The sequence below is a fragment of the Mus musculus genome, chromosome 16, assembly GCF_000001635.26.
Source record: "Mus musculus strain C57BL/6J chromosome 16, GRCm38.p6 C57BL/6J".
Lineage (NCBI taxonomy): Eukaryota > Metazoa > Chordata > Mammalia > Rodentia > Muridae > Mus > Mus musculus.
This window is the reverse complement of record NC_000082.6, coordinates 34,934,707-34,959,131: the sequence shown is the minus strand read 5'-3', so window position 1 is coordinate 34,959,131 and position 24,425 is coordinate 34,934,707. Positions and strand designations below refer to the sequence as shown.

The window sequence follows — 24,425 nt, the reverse complement described above, 5'->3', positions numbered from 1 at the left end:
TGGAACAATATCTACTTTATCTCATTTGTGTTTATATCTACTTAATAAACCCCAATCAGATAATATGCAGATGTCCCTGGAGACACACAGGTAAATCAGGTTAATCCTGGTTTACTTTGGCCTAAGTCTAAATTCATGGGCTTTGAATGGATGTAGCTGTGCTGTGGCCATCAATACGAGTCCTCATTTTATTGAGCGATTCTATTCTTAGCTCTGGGGTGGGGGAGGCAGACAGAGAGCCTGCTCCCCATTCCATTCCCCTCCTAGGACGGCATTTAACATGTTGCTCCTGCCAGCTGGCAGGCAGCCACACCGATGGCCCTGTCAGCACCGGCAGTGGAGAATGAGAAACTCAACCATAAAAGGTCAGAACTGCAGCTCCCGCAGTGGGGCTGGGGGAAGGGGAGTGTGGCACGGCCCGGGGTGGCCCCGATTGGGGTAGGGGGCACTGGTTTCAGAAAGGCAGTTTAAAGTTGTTGACCCCACACAGGGGCAGATAGATGGGAAGGCTGAGGAAGAGGTTTCTCTGTCTTAGAGAGATTCTTCACTCTTTAGCCATCCACAGGCCATGGGCACATCTGGAGGGCAGGCTTTTGAGAGTCTGAAATGAGTTCTTCCCTTAGTTTCCCTTCTGCATGGCTGGAGACATACCTATCCACTTTGGGCCTAAGGTGAGGATAGGAGATAAAGATGGAGAAGGAAGACTGGGACCAAAGTTAGGGACCACAGAGTGACAGCACTAAGAGAGCCTCTGAGTCCTCTCCAACTGCCAACTTCATGCTTGGGACATTCCTCAGATCCCCGCTGTGGCTCATGAATCCTTTCTAACACTCTTTTGTTCTGTAGGTGTGAGCCCTGCTGTGAAGTTGGGGACTAGTCTTCACACTGAACCCAAAGGAGCCCCTTTGTCTAATTGAAACCCTGTAAGCTTGAAAGCCAAGATTGACTGGAAAACCTACTCAAATCTAATGTGTATGCAATTAAATACCAGGCCAAAGTCTTTCAGGAGCCCCATATATGGAGGCCCACACAGGCATACAACACAGTCTACTGTCCCCCTAGCTGCACCTTCTTGTGTCCCTCTACTGTACTATATGCATCTGCCACAAGGGGAACCATGACCGAGGGAAAACAGTGAGCATCACCCATGGGAGGAAGCCACATAGAAAGCGATTTAGATGTGTCAGAAGACAGATCGGAACGTAAAAACAGTTACTAGGAAAGAAGGCAACACCAAATCTTGAGACTCGGTCTAAATAGGGGTTCAGCTTACTGGGAACTCAGAGATATAGAAAGGGGAAGAACTTAGGGTTAGCAATCACAGTGACCTTAGAGAAACAGTCTCTCTAGACCAAGCAACATGGGATTAAGGGGCAGGTAGCTGCAGAGGGCCAGAGGCCAAGGGGTGAGGCTGCTCTGCCACCGGGTTAGCCCAGGGGCTGGGGCACAGAAAGCAGAGCACTGCAGGAAGGCCAATCGATGCAGGGGGTGGGGGTGGGGTAATGCCTGTGCTGTTGGAACAAGCGGGGGATGAAAAGCTGAGTGAGCTGAGGATGGTGGAGTCCTGAGAACCTGGGAACTGGACCAAAGAAAAGAACCCTCCTCAAGGTACAGGAGCCATTGATGGCATGGTGTACAGGTACCTGGAGGTCTGGAGGCCACCAAGTTCAGAGGAGTCTAATGCCTCGTAGTTCTCAGTGAAGCTAGAGGCCTAAGGGCTTTGTGTGTGTCCTGGGAGTGGGGAGGGGGCAGGGGGATGGCAACGGGGAACGTGTCTCCAGAGAAGGATAAAAGTTCTGAAGGTCACTGATACCTCCGTCTAGGGGCACCAGAGCATAGCCTGGAGTGTGTACATGATGCAGTCTCCGTGCTCCGACCCCTGAAAGTAAGAGGAAGTGGCCTTGATCCCAGGTGGGGATTTGCAGGCTTGAATCAGATGTCCCCCCACAAGTTCTTGCTTCCTAGTTGGTGGTTGTTTGAGGAGAATTAGGAGGTGTGGACTAGCTAGAGGAAGTATGTCCCTGGAGGGAGACTTTAAGGTTTCAAAAGATGTGAGCTGTCTCAAGTTGGTCCTGTCTGCTGTTTGTCTGTAGGTTGAGATGAGAGCTCTTGGTGCTGCTCCAGTGCGGTGGTGCCTGCCTGCCGCCATGCTCCCCACCGTGATGGTGATGGACCCTTATCCCTCTAGGAACATAAGCCCCAAATCAACCCAGCCTTCTCTAAGCTGTCTTGATCTGGTGCTTCAGCACAGCAAAAGAAAACTAAGACACAAAGGGAGTCAGACAGTGGGGGGCATGAGCCAGAGGAAGTGAACAATCCACCGAAAAGACCTGCGGCAGGAGGGCTTGGGATCTCTAATGGCCAGGAACGCCCGAGAAACAAGGAGGGGACTCAGGGAATGGAAGATGCTAGGGGGTGGGTGGTGAAGCAGAGGCAGGTATGGAGTCCTGCATCAGTTTGCAAGGTATTGTGTGAGAGTAAGGAGAGGAGAAGACAGGGGGAACGAGGAAGCAAGAGGAAGGTGCTGACATCCCGGGGTTTGTTCACTTTGTCCCCCACTCCTCGCCCTTCTTGCTTAGCGTTTCCTGGACTCACCCACGACCGTGAGGTTGACTTGGGCCTGCCTGCTGCCCAGCTTGTTCTCCACCACCAGTGTGTAGCAGCCACAGTGCTCCTGCCGCGCGGCCAGGATGGTGAGCTTGCTGCCGCTCTCGCCATTCTCCACCTTGATATGCTCGCTCTCCTGGATCTGCGGGTACAGGTGAGAGTGAGAAATGGGGCTCCTCACCGTCTATTCTCAAGGACAAACGGGACAGTGGGGAGGGAGCAGGGGTTACTCCATCTTGTCTGGTGTAGTGGTGCCTACTTGTAATGCCACTGCTGGGGGCGTGGAGACAGGAGGATGCCTGGGAATTGTTGGCTAGCTTAACTGGTAAGTCTAGTATAACTGGTATACTTCAGGCCAATAAGACACCTTGTCTCAAGGGAGGAAGAGGACAGGGTGGCACCTGAGGCTGTCCTCTAGCACACACACACACACACACACACACACACACACACACACACACAGAAATAGGATGGCAATTTATGCTAAAGCATTGATAAGCCCTAAAAACAACCTATCAGACCAAACCAAACTAAACAAACAAAAAACAAAAACAAACAAACAAAAATCCCCAAAACTAAGAAAACAAAAACAAGATAACAACATCAAAACCAAACCAAAACCAAAACCATGTCCAGAGACAAAGGTGGATATGCCAGAGTGCATGATCCCATCGATCTGAACTGTCCAGAACAGGCAAGCCCATAATAATAACATGTAGGGAGAAGTGGCAGAGACTGAGGAAGGGGAAGAATCACACTGGCTTCTAGGGTGAAGGATTAGGAAATCTGATGCTTACACAGTCTTGTGTATTGACTGATGCCATTGAATTGTATAAGGTGATTTTTAACTAGTTAAAAATGTAGTCAGACATAGTAGCACACAGGCTTGTATCTCAGCTGCTCAGGAGTCAGATGGATCACAGCTAGCCTGGACAAATTAGTAAGTTCGAGGACAGCCTGGACAACTTAGTAAGACCTATCTCAAAAAGTAAAAAAGAAGCCTGGAGCTGTAGCTTAATGGTAGAGCACTTGCCTAGCATACATAGGCCTAAATCCAAAATCCAAACCTTAGTACTGAAAAAAAAAAAAAAAAAAACAAACCAAAACTGTAGTTCCTCATGGTGGTTTGAATGAGAGTGGTCCCCACAGGCTCGTGTGTTTGGATGGTTGGTCCCTAGCTATTGGAGTGTTTAGGACATGTGGTCTTGTTGGTGGAGGTGTGTCACTGGGAGTGGGGCTTTGAGGTTTCAAAAGCCCTTGCCAGCCCCAGTCTCACTCTCTGTCTGCCTGCTTTCTGCAGATCAGGATGTAAAGCCTCAGCTACTGCTGCAGTGCCATGCCTGCCTGCCTGCCTGCCACCATGTTCCACAGCACAATGGTCACAGACTTGCTCTCTGAAATTCTAAGCAAGACCCAGTTGAATGCTTCCTTTTATAAGTTGCCTTGGTCACAGTGCTTCTTCACAGCAACGGAACAGTGACGAAGACATCCCTCAACTGTGTTAACCACATTCCATGCGCTCAACAGACAGGGCCAGTGGCTACCACACTGGAGAGCACAGATGCAGAAAGGTTTCATAACTGCAGTACGTTTTGTACTGAACTCGATTAACTGGCTCTGAAAGGGACACAGTTCTGCCTTACCCATCAGTCTAGACAGGCAGGGCCCCATGTTCTTCTCCATCTCCCTCAGAGCTAGTTCTCCTTCCCTCCTAGGTTCTCGTGGCTCATCTCATGACAATTTGCATGGTGTGAGAATGCTGACAGAGCTTACAAAGAATCCTCATACCTTCTGCAAAGTGGTTTTTGATCTTCCTAATGCTGTAGCCCTTTAATATAGTTTCTCCCATTTGGTGACCCCCCCCACCATAAAATTATTTTGTTGCTATTTCATAACTGTAATTTTGTTACTATTATCAATTGTACTATAAATATCTATGTTTTCTGATGGTCTTAGGTGACTTTAGTGAGAAGGTCATTCAACTCCAAAGGGGTCATGACCCACAGGTCAAGAACCATTGCTCTAATAGGTTCCCAGTGCAGAACCACCCAGCACATTGGGATGTCTGCTGATCACACACATGAGTGTCATTACCAGTGTGAACACTGAGAAGCTGGGTCCTGAAAAATTCCTTTCCAAACCGGTTATTTGGAAATTCAAATGTTTTCATAGGGAGCATATTATAAATTGTAGTTATACTTCTGGGTCATTCGGCCAAAATTCTATTTAATGCATAATTTATATACCCAAATACCTAGGCTTGCTTTGATCTTTTAGCATGTGTTAAGTGGAAGCTGTTAACCAGCCAGAACAGCAGTGATGGTGTCTGAGGGGGTCACCTGAGGGCTTTGACTTCCTGCCTCCAAAAAGAATTCTAGGCAGATGGACTCAGATGAGGGCAGGAGTAATTTTATTAAACAGACTGCCAATAAAACCAGGGCTCATTGGTAGAAACAGAAGAACATGTCAGTAAGAACTCAGGTCTGGTGGATAGGTTTCCTTTCCCCTTTCTTTTGTAACAATCTTTCTTTTTCCGTAACCGGGTTTTGGGGTGCTATGTATCATATTAGGCTATATCCCTGGCCTCTGTGTTTTATTTGAGCAGGACCCTGTAAGGTTGGCTGGGCTGGCCTTGATCTTGCAATTCTCTTGCCTTGGCCTTCCGAGTGCTGGGATTCCAGGTATGTATCACCACACCCAGTGCTCTCCTCCACTTCCACAGTGAAACAGAGCACCGCCCCCTGGCCACCCAGCATTTCTCATCTTTTAGGCCCAGGGCTGGGCGTTGTCCTCAGGCCACCCGGCTTCCACGACTGACCTGCTTTCGGAACTTCATCCACTTGCAGGTGATGGGCTGGGTGCCAGCCACTTTCCCAAACAGCTCCACAGGTTCTCCTGCGCGCACCTTCTGGTCCTCGGGGAACTGGATGATTTGAGGGGGCATAGCTAGGGGGGGGACAAGCAGAATGTGAGTCGGGGCCTTAGACATGGTGACCTCACTGGCACTGCTGGCCATGGTAGAGCTCTCTTCCCGTCTGGAATCTTTAAGATAAGAATGAAGGTACTGACCCCTGCTCCAAAAGCTCTGAATGCAGGGACCCTGATAGCCTTGTCTACCCTTTAGAATCCCCAGAAGTGACCCACACAATCTACACAACATAGTTCTTCACGGATTGATTGTGGGGGAAATTTGTGCCTCCCCATAATGGTTGGAATCGCTGTCCCAATGATTATTTCTTAATTTAGCATTACCTTGCATCCAACCTTTCAGTTACCCTGGCTGATAGGCTCAATGTGGTTTGTGCCTTCAAATGTCTCCCCAGGGACAACAAACCATCCCAGAAAACAAGGACATACAGAGCAGGGCCTAAAAGCACTATGATGTGGGTCACCCTCCTGGAAGGTAGAGACTGAGGCTGAGGCCTAACTTTGTAGAAGGGACAGGAAAGAAGCCACCATCAGTATATGATGTGGCACGCATAGATAGAGGCAGAGGAAGGAAGCAGGAGGGGACAGGGATGAGGTACCAGCTGTTCCTAGGCTTCCTAGAGGAGAAGGAGGCAGCCCAGAATGTGGAGCTTAGACAGGGCAAGGATCTGCTGCCTACTACCCATATATGGTCAGAAGTCAGAAGGCAGAGAAGAAGGCCCCATGGCAGACGACCCCTAGCCCTCGGGTGGCACTGTGACTGTTACCTGCTTTTGTGGGTGTCTTGGGGGCAGGTTTCTTTTTCACAGTTGCGTCGCCTGAAACAAAAAAAAAGCTGACACGTTATGACGTTAAGATGTCAGTTCTGTTCAGGCCCCTCGTGTATAGACACCCCTCATTCTACTATGTCTTCCCGTGGATCTCCATGCCCTGATACAATCTTAGGATTCAATGAATGTCAGTCCTTGAGGGCCTCAGTAGGGGTCCCTCGGACCAGTGGGATAGAAGTTCTCAAAACTCAAACGCCCCTCATAGTCCTACTGAAAGATGACAACCAAAAACTCACTAACTACATGCTCACCCTAACTTTCAGGAAATGCAGAAAGGAAATTATGTCAGATACAGCAACTAAAATTAGCCCTGGTATGGATCCAAGGGTCTCCGGCTTCCTTTAGGTCACAGGCTGTGACTGGTCGTTGTTTCTTAAACAACAAAACACAACAAAACAAAACTCCCCAAACCAAACCCTCAATGAACGAATCAGTGAATGAATGGAAGCTGGGAACAGCAGCCCCTGCCCATGATCAGCCTTGGGAGGCTGAGGGGAAAAGCACTTTCACAAGTTCAAAAGCTGCCTGGGCAGCACAGGGAGTTCCCAGGGAGCCTGGGATGCTGGACACTATTGCAATCTCCGACCCTCAGAACTAATGAATAGTATCTTGCCATCTTTCCTCCCTACTCTACTTTTCTCAAAACTTAACAAAAAATTAAAAATAAAAACATGACTCAGACAGAGACGCTTCATAGCACAACTCAACCCATCTGTCTAAATAAAAATAAGACACACAGGCAGAAACACCTGCATTATTTCCCATGGCTCGGTTTTTTACTTCTTTCAGGTCATTTTTTAAAAATAAAATGTATCATTTCTTCCTTCCCTTTTCCTTCCCTCAACCCTTCCCTTTCTCTCACAAGTTCACGGCCCCCTTTCCTTTCCTGTTGGAAAGTGTTTTTTCTCCTTAGCTATGGGAAGCCAGATTCAAAGCATCCTTATTATATATGTCATCCCACTTATGCAGTGCTCTAGAAAGGCCATAGGAACAGAGAACAGGTCGTGGCTTCGGAGGTGCTGAGGGAGGATTGACAAGCAGCACAGGGAGGCCTATCCTGACTGCAGTGGTCATCAAATGACAACTCGTTTGCTCACGACTCACACAATATGCACTACTGAAGATGCACAGGGAAATTACACTTTCATTCAAAAGTGTGTCGGGGCACATCACTCAGGAGATCTGAATCCTAGCCCTTGGGCTAGGAATTTAGCTTGGTGATTAAATGCTTGCCCAAGAAACATAAGGCCCTGGTTTCTATTCCCAGAACCACAGAATGACGAGAGAGAGAGAGAGAGAGAATCTTTACTCACAGCTCTTACCCTGATTTATTATCCCCCTTGGCACTTATCATATCTTCACTTGTTTTATTATCTGCCCCCCCTTTCCTAAGTGCAATATTTTGAGGTAGGGTATTTTTGTTGTTGTTCACTATTATAGATTCAATGTACATGACACGCAGTAGGCACTCAATACCTGCTTGTTAAGTGAGTGAGTGGGTGGATATTGAGTCACTTGGCTACTGCAGAATGGAGGGACAGCTCTGGGGCCAGGCACGTCTGTGGAACTGCTCTGCGACCACAGGTGGTTTGGCTAGCCCTGGGTATCTCCACAGAGGAGACAGTGCTGCCACGCAACCGACGTCTCTCAGAAGACAACTGAAAGGAAGGGCCCCCGACAGAAACACCTTGAGACCACAGTGCCGACAACTGTGGCTTAGTGGCTACGTCTAGGGAAGAGGTCTGCTTCCTCTCTCACTGGCTGCCATAAGTGAGCCCTATCTTATTGTGGGCCTACTATGTGTCACTCAGTAAACACTATGAACTAGGGTAGTGAAGAGAAAACCATACAGATGTCAAAACTTAGGCTTAACTTCAAGATCCTAAACATTTAGGTAGTGCAGTCCACAAGAAGGGCTTCTCTCTTTTAAGGAATAATTCTAGGGCAGCTGGGAGTATTCAAATATTGTCAATAAATTAGATGATAGTACTCTATGGGTGTTTTTCTATTTTGATCATCTTAATGTGGGTTATGGAACACATTTGCTTTTAGGAAAGCTCAACTCTAAAGTCTTTACATGTTTAAGGTTTATGAGTATAATTTTCTTTTGGGATGCACAAAAGCATAATTATGTGTGTGTGTGTGCGTGTGCATGTGTGTGTGTGTGTGTGTGTGTGCGCATGTGTGTGTATAGAGGTGGAGAGAAATTCAGAGAAAGAGGGAATGACTGGGTATAAAGTTCTGTCAGGGACAGCAGCTGCTCAGTGAAGACAAGGCCCTGGGTTCAACCAGAGGCCACCCCCTACGTACCCAGAAGGAAGGAATATAGGGAAAAGAGACCACAAAATATTAATATCTGTGAGGAATCTGAAAGGTATAGAATAACCATTTATATTAAAATTATTTCAAAATCAGAGTTAAATAGGAAGCTAAAAAGTAAGATAAAGGGGCTGTAGAGCTGGCTTAGTGATTCAGAGAACTTGATACTCTGACAGAGTACCCAGGTTCAGAATCTAGCACCCACATGGTGGTTCACAACTATCTGTAACTGATGCCTTTTCTGGCTTCAAAGGCATGAGGCAGACATGTGATATATATATACATATATATATATATATTAAGTCTTTAAATTTTTTCTAAAAACAAAGTAACACCCAGTTGCTCAAACACAGCAGAAGAGAGCCCTGTGCGTGTTGAGAACATGGTCATCAGCTCATTACTGAGGAATGGTGGACCCAAGGCCTAAGAAGATGGCCCTAGAGAACAAGGAGGAGCCCGGGTTAGCATCAGATGATACAGTCTCAAGGGTGGTGTTCAGTAGAGGTTGGCCAGGAGACACCCGTTATGACAGGAAGTTGGATGAAGCTAGTGTGTCCATTTAAATGAAAGAAAACTAAGTATTTACTTCCTCTACTGAACTAGTTTCATTCTAAGTACTTAATAGCCCAAACATGATTAGTGGCTATCACAGAGTGCAGGCACAGAACATGTTCACTGTTACAGAGAGTTCTGCTGGACAGCATTAGCCTCGTGTGCCAGAGAGCTGGGTCTTTAGCTTGAGAGATCAAAGGACCATTTCACACACAGCTGTCACACTGGGTCTCCATCCTCAGGTCTTCACAGGGCGACAAGGATATCCAGTTAGGATGCTGCCACCTCTTGGAAGGTACTCAGAAGCACCACACAGAAAAGATGAATGATGGACAGAGCAGGCATTAAAAGAAGTTAGGGAACTAAACAAGGTGGGGGTACAGAAGTATTTTGAGATTTCTCTCTTAGAAACAGAGGGGAGATTGTAGCAAAGGAAAACAGAATGTGAGAGATGATGAAGTTTGGCTTGGTCAAGTGGACACGATGGATGACCGTATTGATCCGTATGGAAGTTTCTAGAAGCCAGGGTCAGAGTCCTAGAGAAACAATGGCAGAGACTGGAAAGTGAAGATTTAAGCTGCAATTAGAATGAGAACTGGGAAGCTTCATCAAAGACTGTGGGGAAAGAAATACACGGGAAAGTGGGAATGACCAATGTCCCAATGACTGGGGCTTAACCCTGGTGGTGCACCTTCAATAACAGCTGGGTCACATGAGGGGCAGGGGGAGGTCTTGGGGGTGGGGTGGGGAGAGACCTGGAGAGTGGAGAGAATGTCACTGTGAGCAAGGGTGGAGGCTAGGTGTTGGGTGATGGAGGAATGGCCAGGACTTATCCCCTGGTGACGGGAAGCGTCGGGGGAAGCTGGAGGCTAGTGGGTCACACGTCATTCCAGAGACCATATCCAAGGAAGATGGAGAGGCTAGGTACCCAAGAAAACCCTAGTCAGTAACACTTCTGGTGCTGAATGGACAAAGAAAAACAGTGAAGAAAGGATAAAGTAAGGCTTCTCCTGTCCTGGAGGCTGACTTCCAGGACGCAGGCGCGAAGGATGGAGAACCTAAAGATGATGAGGGAAGAGCCCAGGGGAGCAATGCAGAAGGCAATGTCCAGAGGAGCCACCTGCTGTCCTCTTCCACAAACATGTCGAAGCTATAGCTGTCAGCAGTTCAGAACTAGGCTGCCTCAGGCATAGGGCCTTTGGAAAGGTGACTGCATTAAAAAAAAAAGTCATGAGGGCAGACCCTAGGCCAATCTGACTTGTGACCTTGCAAAAAAGGGAGGAAGAAGGTGGTGGTGGTGGGGGTGCAGAGAAGGAAGGAGGCAGAGAAAGGCTGAAGAAGGGACCTAACAGAGCAGACCTGCTCACACAGAAGGAACCATAGGAGGAGGAAGATCAGAGAGAAGACAGACATCTGTAAACCAAAGGAGAGAGACCCTGATCTTGGATTGTCTGGCCTGTGTTTCAGCTACCCTGCCCACCATCTTGTTACGGCAGCCCTGGCTTGCTGTCAGAGAGCTCCTGCAGAAAGGGTGGGGGTGAACGGGGAGGAGGAAGACAGTCCCTGGGGTGTGAACTGGGGGACACAAAGAGGTGGGCAGTATGAAACCAGAGGCTACAAAGACTCATGCTTGTTGGCTCTGAGAAACCTATGTGGCAAGAAGCAAGCACCCATCAGTAGATCTTTCAATGTTAGGTTTAAATAGGATTGAATACCATGTGTTAAATTTGTTCTATAAATTTGTGGTTATTGCTGTCTGAATTTGTTAGCATTTGAAGCTGCTCAGTAAAAACAACTTTAAAGGTTAACAATGTTCTATATGCTCTCCATATTTTATATGGCCATCTGTAGGAATCCATTAACGGTGTTCTGTGCACACAGGGGAAGCTGAGTCACAGGACTCTGAAGCTATAGCTTCTCACAGGTGTCCTTTCTACTCTGCCCAAATGCAAGCAGGACACCTCACCGTGTATCCCTCTCACGAAGAGGGGGCTGGAATCTCACGTAAGTCTGGTAGCTTCCCAAGTTCATAAAGCCATACATGGCTCAGCTAGAACTAGAGCCACTGGCCATCATGTGTCTGGCTGCCACATACTCCACCCTCTAAGCCAAGCCTTTGAAACCTTCTCCCCCCTGACCCCCATGCAGATGGGCTAAGGCTCTGGAGCAGGACTGGGATTCAAATATTGTTCCATCACTAGCTAAGCTGAGGAACTAAAGCACTTTATTTAACGTCTCAGCACTTTGGTTTCCTATTTAAAAGTAGTCCGGGGAAGGCTAATGAGTTGGCTCAGTGGGGAAAGGTGCTTGCGGCCAAGTCTAAAGACCTGAGTTTGATCCTCAGGACTGATCGAGTGGGAGAAAACCAACAATCCCAAGTCGTCCTCTGACTTCCACAATAGTCACAGCATGTGCACACACAACAAACAAACAAATAAATCTATTTTGCAAAAATTTACAAAGAAAGATATATATTTTTTGAAACAGAAAAGTAAGGCACTCAGCGAATGCTCTGCACCGGCCCCTCCCCCTCACTCAGCACTCTTTCCCAAACACGCAGATCCCAAAGGACTTCTCTGCTCTCTGGGATAAACTTAGCTCCTCCAGTTATCTGGAATGTGATGGATAGTCTTGATTGTCAACATGATGGGGCTAAGAATCACCTAGGAGACACCTCCGAGTAGGCCTGTGTTTCCAGAGGGGTTTAAGGAGCCAAGAGTCATCCGGAATGTGAGGGACACTATGCAATGGGGAGAGGGTACTGACTGAGCAAGGAGGGGGGAACTGAGCACCGGCATTCACTCACTCTCTGCTTCCTGACCTCAGATGCGATGTGACTAGCAGCCACAGCTTTTACTGCCACAGCGCTCACCACTACACCTTCCCACCATGATGGGCGCCACCCTTAAACCGGGAGCCAAAATGAAGTCTTCCTCCCTTATGTTGCTTTCGTCTGCTGTTTTGTTATAGTGAAAAGAAAGGTAACTAATGCCTGACCCTGCTGGCCTCTCCCACTGACATCCTCACTTGTGTCCCATGTCACATGTCCTTACTGTCCTTCTCTTCAGCCCATGTTTCTAGGAAATGCTCTGGTTTGTCCAGATGCCCAAACTCAGTAGAGATAAACTGATCAGTAGAGAGTTCCCACTTCTCTCGGCTCACCCTTCTTATTATCTATCTCCCGGACCCTTGCCTTTCATTCTGTCTCCACCACTGCAAACTTTCTACACCGGCCACTGTCAGAGAGGAACATCCTACAACAGCAAAGAGACCTACCATCGTTGCAAATCCCATGATGGCTACAGACCCCAGGGTAAAGGAGGGGACAGAGTGCCCTCCATCTGCCACCTCTGAGAGGGGGCTGGGGCACCTCCCTGGGCAGTCAGCCCCCACCCACACCCTACCTGGCACAGGCCTGACCCCTCAATTCCCCCGTCCCCATCCAGGGTGCTTTGCTCACTGCTGCTCTTAAGGACTCTTTCTGTCACCCTCTCCTGCCCATGTTTTCCCTGGAGCTCAGCCTTCCTTCTGAGCCTACCTCTGTGTCTAACCCCTTAGACATCCCTACCAGAGGATTCCAAACCACACCAAGCCTCCCTTCCCCCAGTCAAACTCAGGCTCTTCTCCTCCGACTGCTTCTTGTCCCACTTCTTCCCCACAGCCCGTCACGAGTGCTCACCAATTCCATCAACTGAATACAACATGCTCAGTCCTCTCCCCGCCCCGCCCCCACCCTGCACAGCACTCACTATCACTGCCCCATTCATTCTAAACTCAATACCATGCCAACGCCTCTTGTCCCCCAGGCCCCGCCCTAACACATCTGTCATACTGGGACCAAAGTGACTTTTCTCAACTATAAATCTGATGCTTCTTTTTGCTGAAACCTCTCTAGTGGCTACCCACAACCACTGAGGACCAAGCCCACCTGGTCTCTGACAATGCCCTGGAGATCTGCTCTGGTTTTCACCTGCAGTCTTCTTTCACACACTTTCTTTGGTGAATACTCTTCCTTATGTCCTCTATTCTCAATGTCCGTGGTTCTCAAATGTCAGTGTGTGCTACAGTTGCCAAGGGAATTCCGGCTATGTACTTGTCTTTAGGTGTTGCTCCTCTGTACTACACACTCAGCATCTTTCAGATCTGCGGGTGCACTAGCACATTGCCATGGGCTCTCTGGACACGCTGGCACCTTTGGCTGACTTTCACACCTTCTGTAAGCAGCTCTCGGCTCAGGCACACTACCTCCAGGAGCCCATGCTTCTCCTAGTTGGGTCCATCCCAGTCCCAATCCAGTTCAGAAGCCTACTAACAAAACGTATACGTCAAGTTCCCTGGGGACAGCAAAGGTCCCCCGCTTACCTCTGGGGCCTAGCAGCAAACTGGGCATTTGCTTGATAAGTGGTTATTAGAGGACAGAGACTGCAGAGATCGCTGAGAACCTGGGCAATTCTAATGAATTAATACTGAGATAGAAGCCAGAGGCTGCAAATCACACGTTGCACAACGTTAAGTAAGTGCTCTGTTACTTCCTTGATCAAATCTGCTCTAGATGGGAGACTGAGGCTAGAAGGGAAACAGCCCACTAAAATCACAAGTAAGGGTAAAGAACCAGAAACTTTCCTAGGAAAGCCGAGGCACTGCTGGAAAACATCTACTCCTCATGATTGATTCTGGTAATCTCTTTTGCTTCTGCCCAGCCTGCCCAAGCCTAAACTACTACTGCCCTAGAGATTTTTCCTTCTTTCCTGGAGGGAAGTCTGTCCCTCATGAAAGTTTCTAGACTGCTCAGTCTGAAGACAGATGGGTGCCCCTTTCTTAATTGAGCAGAGTGGGAGGGTTTGAGAAGACAGTTGGGGAGCTGGTGTCAACAACAGCTTTGGGTACAGGCAGGTCCCTGCATCTCTGCCTCTCTGGGGACATTTGCCTTTTTAGGTAGTTAACTATAAATAGGCATCAAACCCTTTAAAGTTCTCCAAATCAGCATTTGCTGTTGGCTCAAGGCTCCTGGGAGTGACACAGGGTGGGTAAGGGAAGGACAGCCACCCCTGAGGCTGGCAAGGGAACCTGAAGCTAGAGGGCCAAATCCTGATGCCCTCCCATGCCCTAAGGAAGGTTCAAGGCATCGAGTGATTGTCCTCTCACCTGCTGGCTCCTTCTAGTACATTCTTGCAGACATGTGTAGACATACTGGGTGTTTTCTGAGAATTAACATCTCTGGGCAAATTACCCCCTCAGCTCCCCTCATAGCGAAGTCAGTCCTATCAGAAGATTCCAGAGGAACACAGCTCCTCTTGTTGCTGGAAGCTCTCATTCTCATTCTCATTCTCATGGAATGCCATGACAGTTGTGAAAGAGGAGTCTAGCATGGCCAGGCCATCGGGGCCAGCACTACTGGTCAGCTCTCATCAGCTGCTTCTGGGAAGGACCGATGTTGCTTGTTGATCGGCTCAAGGGAGATACTGAAAAGGTTGAGGGAGGGGCTGGAAGTAGCTGCCTAGTGAGGGGGTCATCACTGTGTTCCAGGCATGTGCACACATAGGTGCATGTCAGGTACTATCATATGGAACACCAGCACTGTAGTGGGGTGTAAGAAGAGTTGGTGCCTGCTTTCAGGGGCATTTGTATGAGCATCTTAGCTATTTTCTGTGGGCCCCACGTTTTTCACTGTTAGGCAAGACTTGATGTCAAATCCCAACTTCTTCTAGATTTCCTTTCAGCCCTGTGGATTCTATGAGGATTTAGCACTTCCCCGTAAAGAATCTTAAAAAGGAAAGAGAAAAAGAGATTTGATCCTAGAGAAGACCAAGGATACTGGACAGCGTGTTTGATGTCTATAGAAACTTTCAAGTTGACACAGCTCTCAGATTCATAGGGACACATAAGAAAGGCCAGAACAAAGAAAAACAGTGTAATCAGAATGGCCCACTGGGGTCATATGCCCATATGCACCACCCTCTGGGGACAAGTGTCTAGACCAGGCACAGATTCTGAGGGAACCTTGCACCAGAGTTGTCCTTAAGTCACAGAACAGTGAAGGCAAGGATCCTGAAAGCAAGAGGGACTCATGGGCTGACTGTCAAGTGGACCCAACTGAAATGACTGCTATGCTAAGCTGTAAAACCCAAGAGATGCTCACTCACTGTCTCCTGTTCAGACCCCGAATCTGCTGCCTGCTGCATTGCTTCATCCGCATCCTACTATCTTTTTAACGTATTTTCTTAAGCCATCTTTAAAGCCCTAGAACTCCATCCTTCAACCAAGTAATATGCTTGCCTTCCTCTACAGAAAACTCCCCAAAACTACACTGGCTGTTGCAATCCCCTCCAGAAGGAGCACCCCAAGGTGAGGCTTTAGGCTCCAGTCACTTTCTCTGCAGGATGTTCCCAATACTGTGTAACCCCAGCTTTGCTTCTGTAGCTGCAGACGCCTCTGCACACAGATGCTAAGGAGAATTAGCCAGCTTCACCCGAACTGTGGCTTGCTGTCATGGCTGGACAAGGTTTGAGCCCAGCCATGGAAAGTGCCCATTGGATGTTGGGAAAAAGTGTGTTCTAAAAGGGCAAAGGGCATTGAGGAAGCTATGTGTTTAATTAGTGGGACAACCGAGACTTCTGTTTCCTCCTCTCCAGCCCTAAGGCTTCCTTGCTATGCCCTATGTCTGAGCAATGCCCTGGAAGTCGCTACAGTAAGACAGCTTCTGGACACACAGAGGTTCACTGTGGTGTTCCTGTCTCTCAGCGACTAAATCAGCTCAGGTAGAGACTGCTGTGTTTTTCTCTGGGCCTGTGATCGTCTTCCCTGTCTCATCTCCAAGACAAGAGGAGGAGCCATTCCGTGCTGAGGGAGTAGGTAAAGTATTCTGGGGATGATGGCATTAGATTTTTTACCAAGAAGAGAAAATAAACAGAGAGGACACTTTGGGTCAGATGATAAAAATGGAGGGTAGGCTGGACCAATTAGCTAGCAATGTTGAGCAATATGGTTCAACATCAACTTTCCTAACCCTTATGTTGAGGTTATATTTGTAGGAAATACACAATGAAAAGATTTTAAATGATATCTGTCTATCTAAATGAAAAAATATAAATATATACAGAGAGAATGCTAAAACCATAGGATATAATGTAGACTCTTAAGTAAAGGGAATACAGAGGTGTGTGTACTCGTCTTGTGCCTCTCTGTAACTTTGAAATGTATCAAAATGGCTATTTTAAAAGTCCCACTGGGAGGCATATGGCCAACACACTGACAGGTCTCTGGATCCAGGGACACACACCAGCGCCTTTCCTTTGTCTCCTTCCAGGTTCCAGTGGTCCTGACACCTCAGCCACCCTACCTCTTTGTGCTGTTCCTTTGGGCTAGGGAAAGAACTGTTATTGTGTTTCTGTGGACAACGTGGAGCAAAGTCAAGTCTACGGCAAGGTGAAAGGGGCGTGGCAGAACGACAGACCACCACAGTTCTGTTCCTTACCAGCTAGGAGATGTTCGGCAGGACCGGTTCATCGCTAGGGCTCAGTTTTGCTTCTCTATGAAATGGGAGTAGCAAGTGTTTCTAAGACAGTGGAGGCTTGGCTCGTGTCACACAGCAGAAGCTTCTGACACTGCATGGCACTCAGCTCGGGGCTTTATTTGACGTGGCTGTCCTCCCAACATTCCCCTCAGCATCTGCTCAGCTTCTCCCCCAAGTTCCTGCCTGCTTCTCCTCCCCTGCCAATGTTATCATTCCTCCCCAGGCCACATAAACTACATTCCTCTCCCTCTTTCAAAACCTGGGTTCTGAGGTTTTCCTCACCTCAATCCCTCCCAAGTTCCCTCCCATGTTTGTGGCTTGTGACTTGGCTGACTGGCAGGTTAACGAGTCCTTTTGTCATGGAGGGCTGGGGGTAGATTGCCTGGCTTCTTCCTCATGCTACAATGGGGCTTGGGGGTTCCCAGGCAAGTGTGGTCAACACTGTCCACTCCTACAGACCAACAGCTGGCTCAAAAGAATAAAGCACCCCTGGGGATAGGAGGGCTCACAGAGAGGGGTCTGGCTAGACTCTGTTGACGGAAAAATCACTTGCCCTTTCTTCAAGAAGGATGAATTTCCTACTTAAATAAGGTACTTCGCAGCTTTAACAATACCACACAGTCCAGAGACAGAATCCAACATGTCTGGGAAAGAGGAGAATAAAGCTAACAGAATTGGCATGTGATGGGGGGCATACAGATTCGTGTGTGAGTCTGTTTTGGCAGGGAGGAAAAACCCTTGGCGCTGAGGTGTTTGTGTGTATTCACACGCATATGAAGTGTTCAGAAAAAAAGTGAATGGGTGTATAATTGGAATATGAGAGAGAAGAGGATTTTCACATTGTACTTGGCATGTATGTTTTAAGATGCTCAGATGAGAATAATGCACATGTAACTTAAGCAATTACTGAACAATAAATTATCCTCAAAGGATAAAGAACAGAGGACACAGGCCTCAGACATCTCCTTCCCTTCCTGGCCCCGGGCAGCCGCCTTGTCAAAAGGCTCCAAGGACAAGTTTTGGTGGCGTCTCTCAGGCCTCTGAGGTGCAGGTTTCTAAAAGGCAAGAATGTCTGTGGAAGGGCAACCAGTGTCATAAGCTAATGCAGTGTGACACCAGGCTTAGGGCGGTGAGGACTGAGCGGACCAGCCAGCATAGGGAGGCAAAGTGGCCACGAGGGTGCATGGGGTGAGATGTCCATCTCTGGACCACAGAGGAGTGATATTTCCCTTGCGTACAGGTGGGTGGAGTTACTACCCCAGCACCGTGGGGTGCTGTGTGTTTTCTGGAGTGGGGTGCTGTGTGTTTCCTGGAGTGGGGTGCTGTGTGTTTCCTGGAGTGGGGTGCTGTGTGTTTCCTGGAGTGGGGTGCTGTGTGTTTTCTGGAGTGGGGTGCTGTGTGTTTCCTGGAGTGGGGTGCTGTGTGTTTCCTGGAGAGTTCAAACACTTCCTGCCAGCCCCGCTCCCCCTGATTAAGACTGTCTGGAGTAAGGTGACTCTGCCACGCTTCACAGGGGCAGCAAGCAAATCCTCTTCTGCTCTCAACCTCTTCTTGCTATCCAAGCAAGGAAAGCAAGGCCAGTTCCCTCTAGAAGGCTGATGTTTAGCGTGGCCACACACTGGGATGATCTAGAAATATAAACAAAACCACGGAAATCCAGCTGCCACCCTTGAGTTTCTGTTTAATTGGTCTGGGGGCAGCCTGGGCGGGGTGGTTTCCATGTTCTCCAGGTGAATCTAATCCCCAGCTATAGCTGCCAGTAGGATGAGGACAACTTGGCTGGGGTTTTCCAAGGACTCTGCTCTGCGGGGCAAAGTGCCCAGAGCTGGTCTGCTTTGTCTCCCAGCCTCATGGCACTTGTTTTTCTCCCACAGTTCTGCTCTGACCCTGCCTCACCTTCCTTGGGACCGCACAGACCTAAAGGATGTTCCAGACCTGAAGACGGGAGGTGGCTGGACCTCTGTCCCTGTCAGGTGAGCAGCCTCATCACTGAGCAAGTCACAACATCTCCCCTCTCATGGTCTCCCATAGGTAGCACAGCAAGGCCCAGGCAACAGTTCTGGAGAGTAACACTACTAACTCACTCCTCCTGGGTCCCTACGGCTGTGCCTGGGCTCTTAACAGCTTATTAAAGTCTGCTCTGAGCAGTCGTGGCTCCTTTGCTGTCTGAGTGGGTCTCACTTTGTGTAAACATCTAGGAGAAATTATAAATCCACTTTGGCTACCCCTCCATGAAGGCTGAGGACTTCTGACCTCAGGCTGATGAGCTGTGTTCCAAGAGTTCAGCACCAGCAAGGCAAAAGCACTGCTTTTACAAAGAAAAGAATAAAGCAGCCATAAACCACTGTCTGATAACTAAAGGGAAGCGCTCTTCCGAACAGTGAGACCCATCACTGTCCTCCACTAGCAGAAGCGAGAGCTTCTCTTCTGATGTTGATGTTGTTGTTTAGTTGGTTTTTCTTAATCTTACTTTTTTTGAGTCTCACTCTGAATCTCAGATTAGCGTAGAACTCACTATGTAGCCGAGGCTGGCCTCCCCTTAGCTTCTCAAATATTGGGATTGCAAGCGTGCCTCACGCCTGGCTTTCTGTTAAAAAAAGTTTATTTTAAAACTTAGAGTGTTCTGGGGATGTCCAAGCAACTCTGTGCCCTATAAAAACTGGGAATGTCAGAAAGTAGTTCGGCTAATAAAATCGCACTAGTAATTACAGCAGAAGGCAGGGCTGTATTACGGCCTTTGAGAGCTTTAGGTGTCTATCTATTATATAATTTTATTTGATAGGTATTATAGTTTGATTATGTAGGCTATATTTTATAACTGCTCCATGGAGCTCCCCAGAGCGCAGTGAGGAGCTCTGTGTGGCATAGCTGTGAGGGAGCACAGCAGAACATGGAGAGAGGTGGCAGTCAGGGTGCACAGGGGACAGCACCTGTGCATACACAATAGATGAGAGGCTCACTTGTGGGAGTCTGTGGGCACTGAGGACCTTTGGACATTCCCGATGATGTCATAAGGGCAGAGTAACAATTTAGGAAGGCTCCCTTGACAGGACAGAATCAACTTAAAGAAGAAGGACAGTCCCCACAGGGGTTTAAGTGCCAACCGAAAGTGACGTGGGAGGTGGAAAGGGCTGTGGTCAGGAAGATGAAGACCACGGGTAACATACGCAGGCTGTGGATGGGGTGAAGAGAGACTGGCAGGGGTTTGAGGAAAGGTAATTTGGCTTAGTAGTCAGGGGGACATAGGGCACTCAGGGAGATGGGCAGAAGCTTGTCCCCAAGGAGTTCAGGACAGAGCTGGTGACCAGGAAGCTGGGACTCTGCCACCACTCCTGCCTTTGTATGGTAAAGCCCAGCGCGCAGCACTTACTCTCTGTTCCTAGCACAGGGGGAAGAGAGCTCTTGGGTCTCCGGGATTTCATCTCCGGGGCCTTGGTGTTCTCACTGGTCTGAGCATCTGGAACAAAAAAAAGGAACACAAACATCAGTGAGTGGCTATCTGAGGAGCTGAGTAGGGGAGGCCCTCAGTCAGAACCCTACCTTGACCCTAGCTGGCCCACCCACCCCTACGTTCCACCCAGAGGCCCTCTGTGCCCGCCAAGTGGCGCCTGCAGTGGGCCCTTCCTCCAGGGGAGTACCAAAGAAGGAGAGCCTGCTGGATGGACCTGATAAATCAGGTGGCTAGAACAGTCGCTGGCAGGATGGATGGCCAGGCCAGGGAGCTAGTGACTGCTCCCAACTGCAGCCCCAGACACTGCCAGGACTAAGGCCACTTAGCAGGGCCTAGGCTCTCAATTCCCTTTGCCCACACTGGGCTTTGATTCTCTCCTTTAAATGTTCTACATTCCAAAGGCTCTCTGCAAAGGTAAAGGCCTCACACAGAGGGAGGAGAAGACTGGGCCCTCTGGACCTCTGGACTCATGGACTGAACGGTGTTTATGGCCTTAGATTTCTAAGGCTTGCCTTTGCACTGGGTCAGGCCTAGCCAATTGAGGGCTTCAGAGTCAGCCACTGGCATAGTCTCTCTGAGACGGAGGCTGGGACTCAGTCAGGGGCTTTTGGGGTACCTCCTCAAGGCAGGCCTATGAATTCCTGCAGTGGCCACTGCTTGATGCTGGCAGCAAGTTCCTTCTTCCATGTTACAGTAGAGCTCAGAAAATGCTGGGGGTGGGTACAATACTAGGGGGGTGGTCTCTTGTGGATAAAGGAGAATGGCACTGCAGGCTGGGTGGAACTGAACAGAAAACCCCTGAGTACCAATGAGACTGGACTTTCAACTGGGGGAGGGTCTCTTGTGGACAAAGGAGAATGGCACTGCAGGCTGGGTGGAACTGAACAGAAAACCCCTGAGTACCAATGAGACTGGACTTTCAAACGTTGTGGGAAAACCACTCAGGACTTAGATAAGAAGCTGCTGGCTGAATGACAATCACCGGGCAGTGTTTTTACTACTCTTTGGGGGAGAGGATGGAAGGCACCTCCCCCTAAGCCCCTTCCTGTCCTCATCCTTCATTTCCGCTCTGGAGGAGGAAGTTCAGAGGGAGGAGGGGATTTTCCAGCCAGGGCTCTGGCCACATTCCTGTGGCTTGGCTGAGGAAGGGCTAACAGACTGTCCTTGCTTCCAGGATGGGCAGCCTCAGCTGGTCTTGGCTAGACTGGGCTCCCTGTGAGGAGTGGTACTGCACCCATCAATGGCAGGGGTTGGAGACATGCACTTTACCCGCTTCCCTGGTTACACTTATTCTAGATGACATCTGTGCTCTGTCCACAGGGCCCCTTCTACTTAAGTCTTATTTTTGAAGCTTGTCACCAGCTAGGCTTCCTCCAGGATATCCCTGTACTCTTTATGAGCTGGGTAATCCATGGACAGAGACTGCTGTGGGCACAGCTGGCTCAGCTGGGTGGCAGCTGAGGAATATTAAGGTCAATTCCCTGTTGAAGATGACCCAAAGCCACACACACACACACACACACACAGATACACGCACACACACACACACAGATACACACACACACACAGATACACAGACACACACACACAGATACACACACACAGACACACAGACACACACACAGACACACACACGCAGATACACACACACACAGACACACACACACACACAGACACACACACAGACACACACACACACACAGACACACACACAGAGACACACACAGAGACATACACACACACACAGATACACACACACACAGACACACACACAGATACACACACACACAGATACACACACACACACACACACATACACACACAGAGGAATGATTCTGTTTGGGCTTAATGAGGACTTTCCAGCAGTATATGAAGATGGGGTGAGGGGTAAAGGAAGGGAGGCAGAAGTGATCCTTTTAAGCACCACTTGATAACCTTGATACCCTGTCCCCCATGGTGTGGCTATGCCCTACTCCCTCCATAAGAGCAAAGGTGCCCCAGAGCTTGAGTTCAGGGTTCCTGCCATGTGGCGCTGATAAGGTCTCAAGCTGCTGTTCACCCTGGGCACCAGGTTCCATGTGCACACATGGAACAGAAGGACCCCCAGGACTTTAAAGAAAGATGCACTCAGAAATGTCTGTCTTCGATTGTTCTCCCCTTCTCAGGAAAAGGGTGAATGATAAAGTGAGTATGTAGTATTGAATTCCTGATTCAGCACTCTTTTCTGTCCCTCCGGGTAAGCTCCGGAGCAGAGAGGAGTTTGTGAGAGAAGGATCAAAGTTCCTTTTCTGACAGATAAGCCGAGGCACAAGCAAGCCAAGGGGAGAGGCCCAGTTCTCTGGCTTCTGAAAGAGGGCAATGGGGAGGGGGGAGGTTCAGCCTGGGATGCCATTCCTTGTGGGTCCCATTGGATGCTATTTTGGTGCGGGTTGGAACCAAGAAACAGGAAAGTTCTCATTCTTTGTCACGAGCACCCTTGAGAACTTGGGCAAGTCGTTTACACTGTCTCTGCTTCCGTAGCTGTAGAAAGCCAACTCTTTTCTAGCTCCCTGCAGCCCAAAGCCCAGCGAAGGCAAGGCATGGGTGGCATTCTGTAGAGATCAAAAGCACCGCTTACATAGTAAATGAACTCATTCTTTTTGTTAACCATGGTCCCTCACCTTCTCCTAAGGCACTTTAGCATCCTCTGACCTTGGAAAGCCCTGCTACCAGCTGAGGTTCACCGGAGGTGTGACCACTCAGCCTGCTGTGCACACAGAGCTGGATTTGAGAAGCTCCACACACTGCAACTTATCTTCCCATCAGGCCCTGAAGAAAGGGCTCAAGTTTCCCTTCCAAACCAGGCCTTTCCCAAACCCAGAGGCCCAGGATTGGGGGAGGGGCAGCACCCCCTAAACTGTCAGTACTGTGGGGGCTGTGCACGCAGCACGGGGCCCAGCCAGGGAGAGTGAACTGGTAGGCCACTGTGAGAACCACAGGGAAGAAGGAGCCGGGAGGACCACACGCTTAATCAAAACCAGCTTTGTGCTTACACGCTGCCCAGGGGATAAAAATAATAGTAATAAAAGTTTAAGAGCAGCTTGTAGTTTCTGTCTATTTTAATCATTTTGTGATGAAACTGGATTTTATTTCTAGATCTGGGCCCCAGGGCTGGAGTCCTTTGCTGGCCTAGTTATGCCCCTAAAAATGTATGGGGGTAGAAGATAGAGGTGTGGAAAAGTGGGGGATGGGGTGGGGTCCTAAAGAGACCAACAGACTTGTCCTTAAATGGACAGTGCCCCACCCCTTTCCACTGCTAGGCTAGCTCTGGACTCAGGCCCCCCGGGATAGGTTTTTTTTCCTTTTCTTTTTTTTTTTTTCTTTTTGGTTTTGGTTTTTGTTTCTCCGAAAGAGGTTTGGTCCCTGGACTCTGACCCTAGACAAGGGAGAAGAAGGCTCTGGAGAGCTTCTGGGAAGAGGTCTGAACTTCGAGGGCCTCAAGAAAAGCAATGCAGGGGGCTGGGGCTCCCACATCCACTGTGATGCCTCATTTCTCACCTAAGGGCAAATAGCGTGCTAGCACACAGAATTTCAGCTGGGGGAAACGGGGGCTCCTTTTCTGCCTGTGGTGTTCAGTGGCGCGATGAGCCCCTGGATGAGCCTACGAGAAGAGAGCCTTCCTAGTTAGAAAGACGACATCTTATGACAGGAGTAAAGGAGAAATGAGTTGCAAACACCAGGTGGGGAGCCAGCAAGATCCCTCTGTGTATTGGTAAAGGTGCTTGCCATCAAGCTACAGGACCTGAGTTCGATCCCTGGGACCCACAGGGTGGAAGGAGAGACTGAAGCCCGCAAAGCACACATAATCTGTGGCATGCCCCTAGGCCTCAAATAAATGCTATTGTGTAATAAAAAAAAATCAAAGTAATGTGTGGCATTTTATTGGGGTATTTATTCCACGCATACATCTCTGTGTCTGTCCTTCATGTGTTCACAGAGGCCAGAACCATAACACTCATCAATATTTAAATTCTCTTAATTCCTTCCTTCTTTCCCCCACTCCCTTTCTCTACACCCCTTTCTCTCCTTGTTTTGGAGACAGGCTCTCATCCTGTAGCCTGGGTTGGCTGGAACTTGCCACATAGCCCAGGCCAATCTTAAACTCAACACTATTCTCTGGTCTCGGGCTACTCAAGTGTCTTAGAGCTACAAAGACAGCAAGTTTGACTCAGTCCTAACCAGCGGC

General features: G+C 48.8%; 1 protein-coding gene and 2 long non-coding RNA genes across 8 annotated transcripts in view; 2 read left to right on the top strand and 1 right to left on the bottom strand.

Annotated features, from left to right (window-relative positions):
• Positions 1-24,425, bottom strand: part of Mylk (myosin, light polypeptide kinase) — a 257,238-nt gene that overhangs the window by 43,305 nt on the left and 189,508 nt on the right. For all 5 annotated transcript variants that reach the window (XM_006521702.1, XM_017316849.2, NM_139300.3 and 2 more), the window contains 4 exons: positions 20,120-20,206; positions 6,303-6,353; positions 5,426-5,553; positions 2,596-2,749 (listed from right to left, as the gene is read on the bottom strand). In XM_006521702.1, the coding sequence (XP_006521765.1) occupies positions 2,596-2,749; positions 5,426-5,553; positions 6,303-6,353; positions 20,120-20,206 (420 nt within the window). The remainder of the gene's footprint in view (positions 1-2,595; positions 2,750-5,425; positions 5,554-6,302; positions 6,354-20,119; positions 20,207-24,425) is intronic.
• On the top strand, positions 138-15,957 carry E130310I04Rik (RIKEN cDNA E130310I04 gene). 2 transcript variants are annotated; one of them, NR_045723.1, is made up of 4 exons: positions 138-365; positions 2,580-2,761; positions 15,525-15,581; positions 15,869-15,957. It is a non-coding gene; the product is annotated as an RIKEN cDNA E130310I04 gene (long non-coding RNA). The 2 variants fall into 2 exon arrangements; NR_045722.1 differs by lacking the exons at positions 15,525-15,581; positions 15,869-15,957 and adding an exon at positions 3,908-7,106 and having other exon boundaries at positions 268-365.
• 1700119H24Rik (RIKEN cDNA 1700119H24 gene) lies at positions 19,803-23,277 on the top strand. Its single transcript, NR_040536.2, has 3 exons — positions 19,803-19,964; positions 22,366-22,384; positions 22,872-23,277. It is a non-coding gene; the product is annotated as an RIKEN cDNA 1700119H24 gene (long non-coding RNA).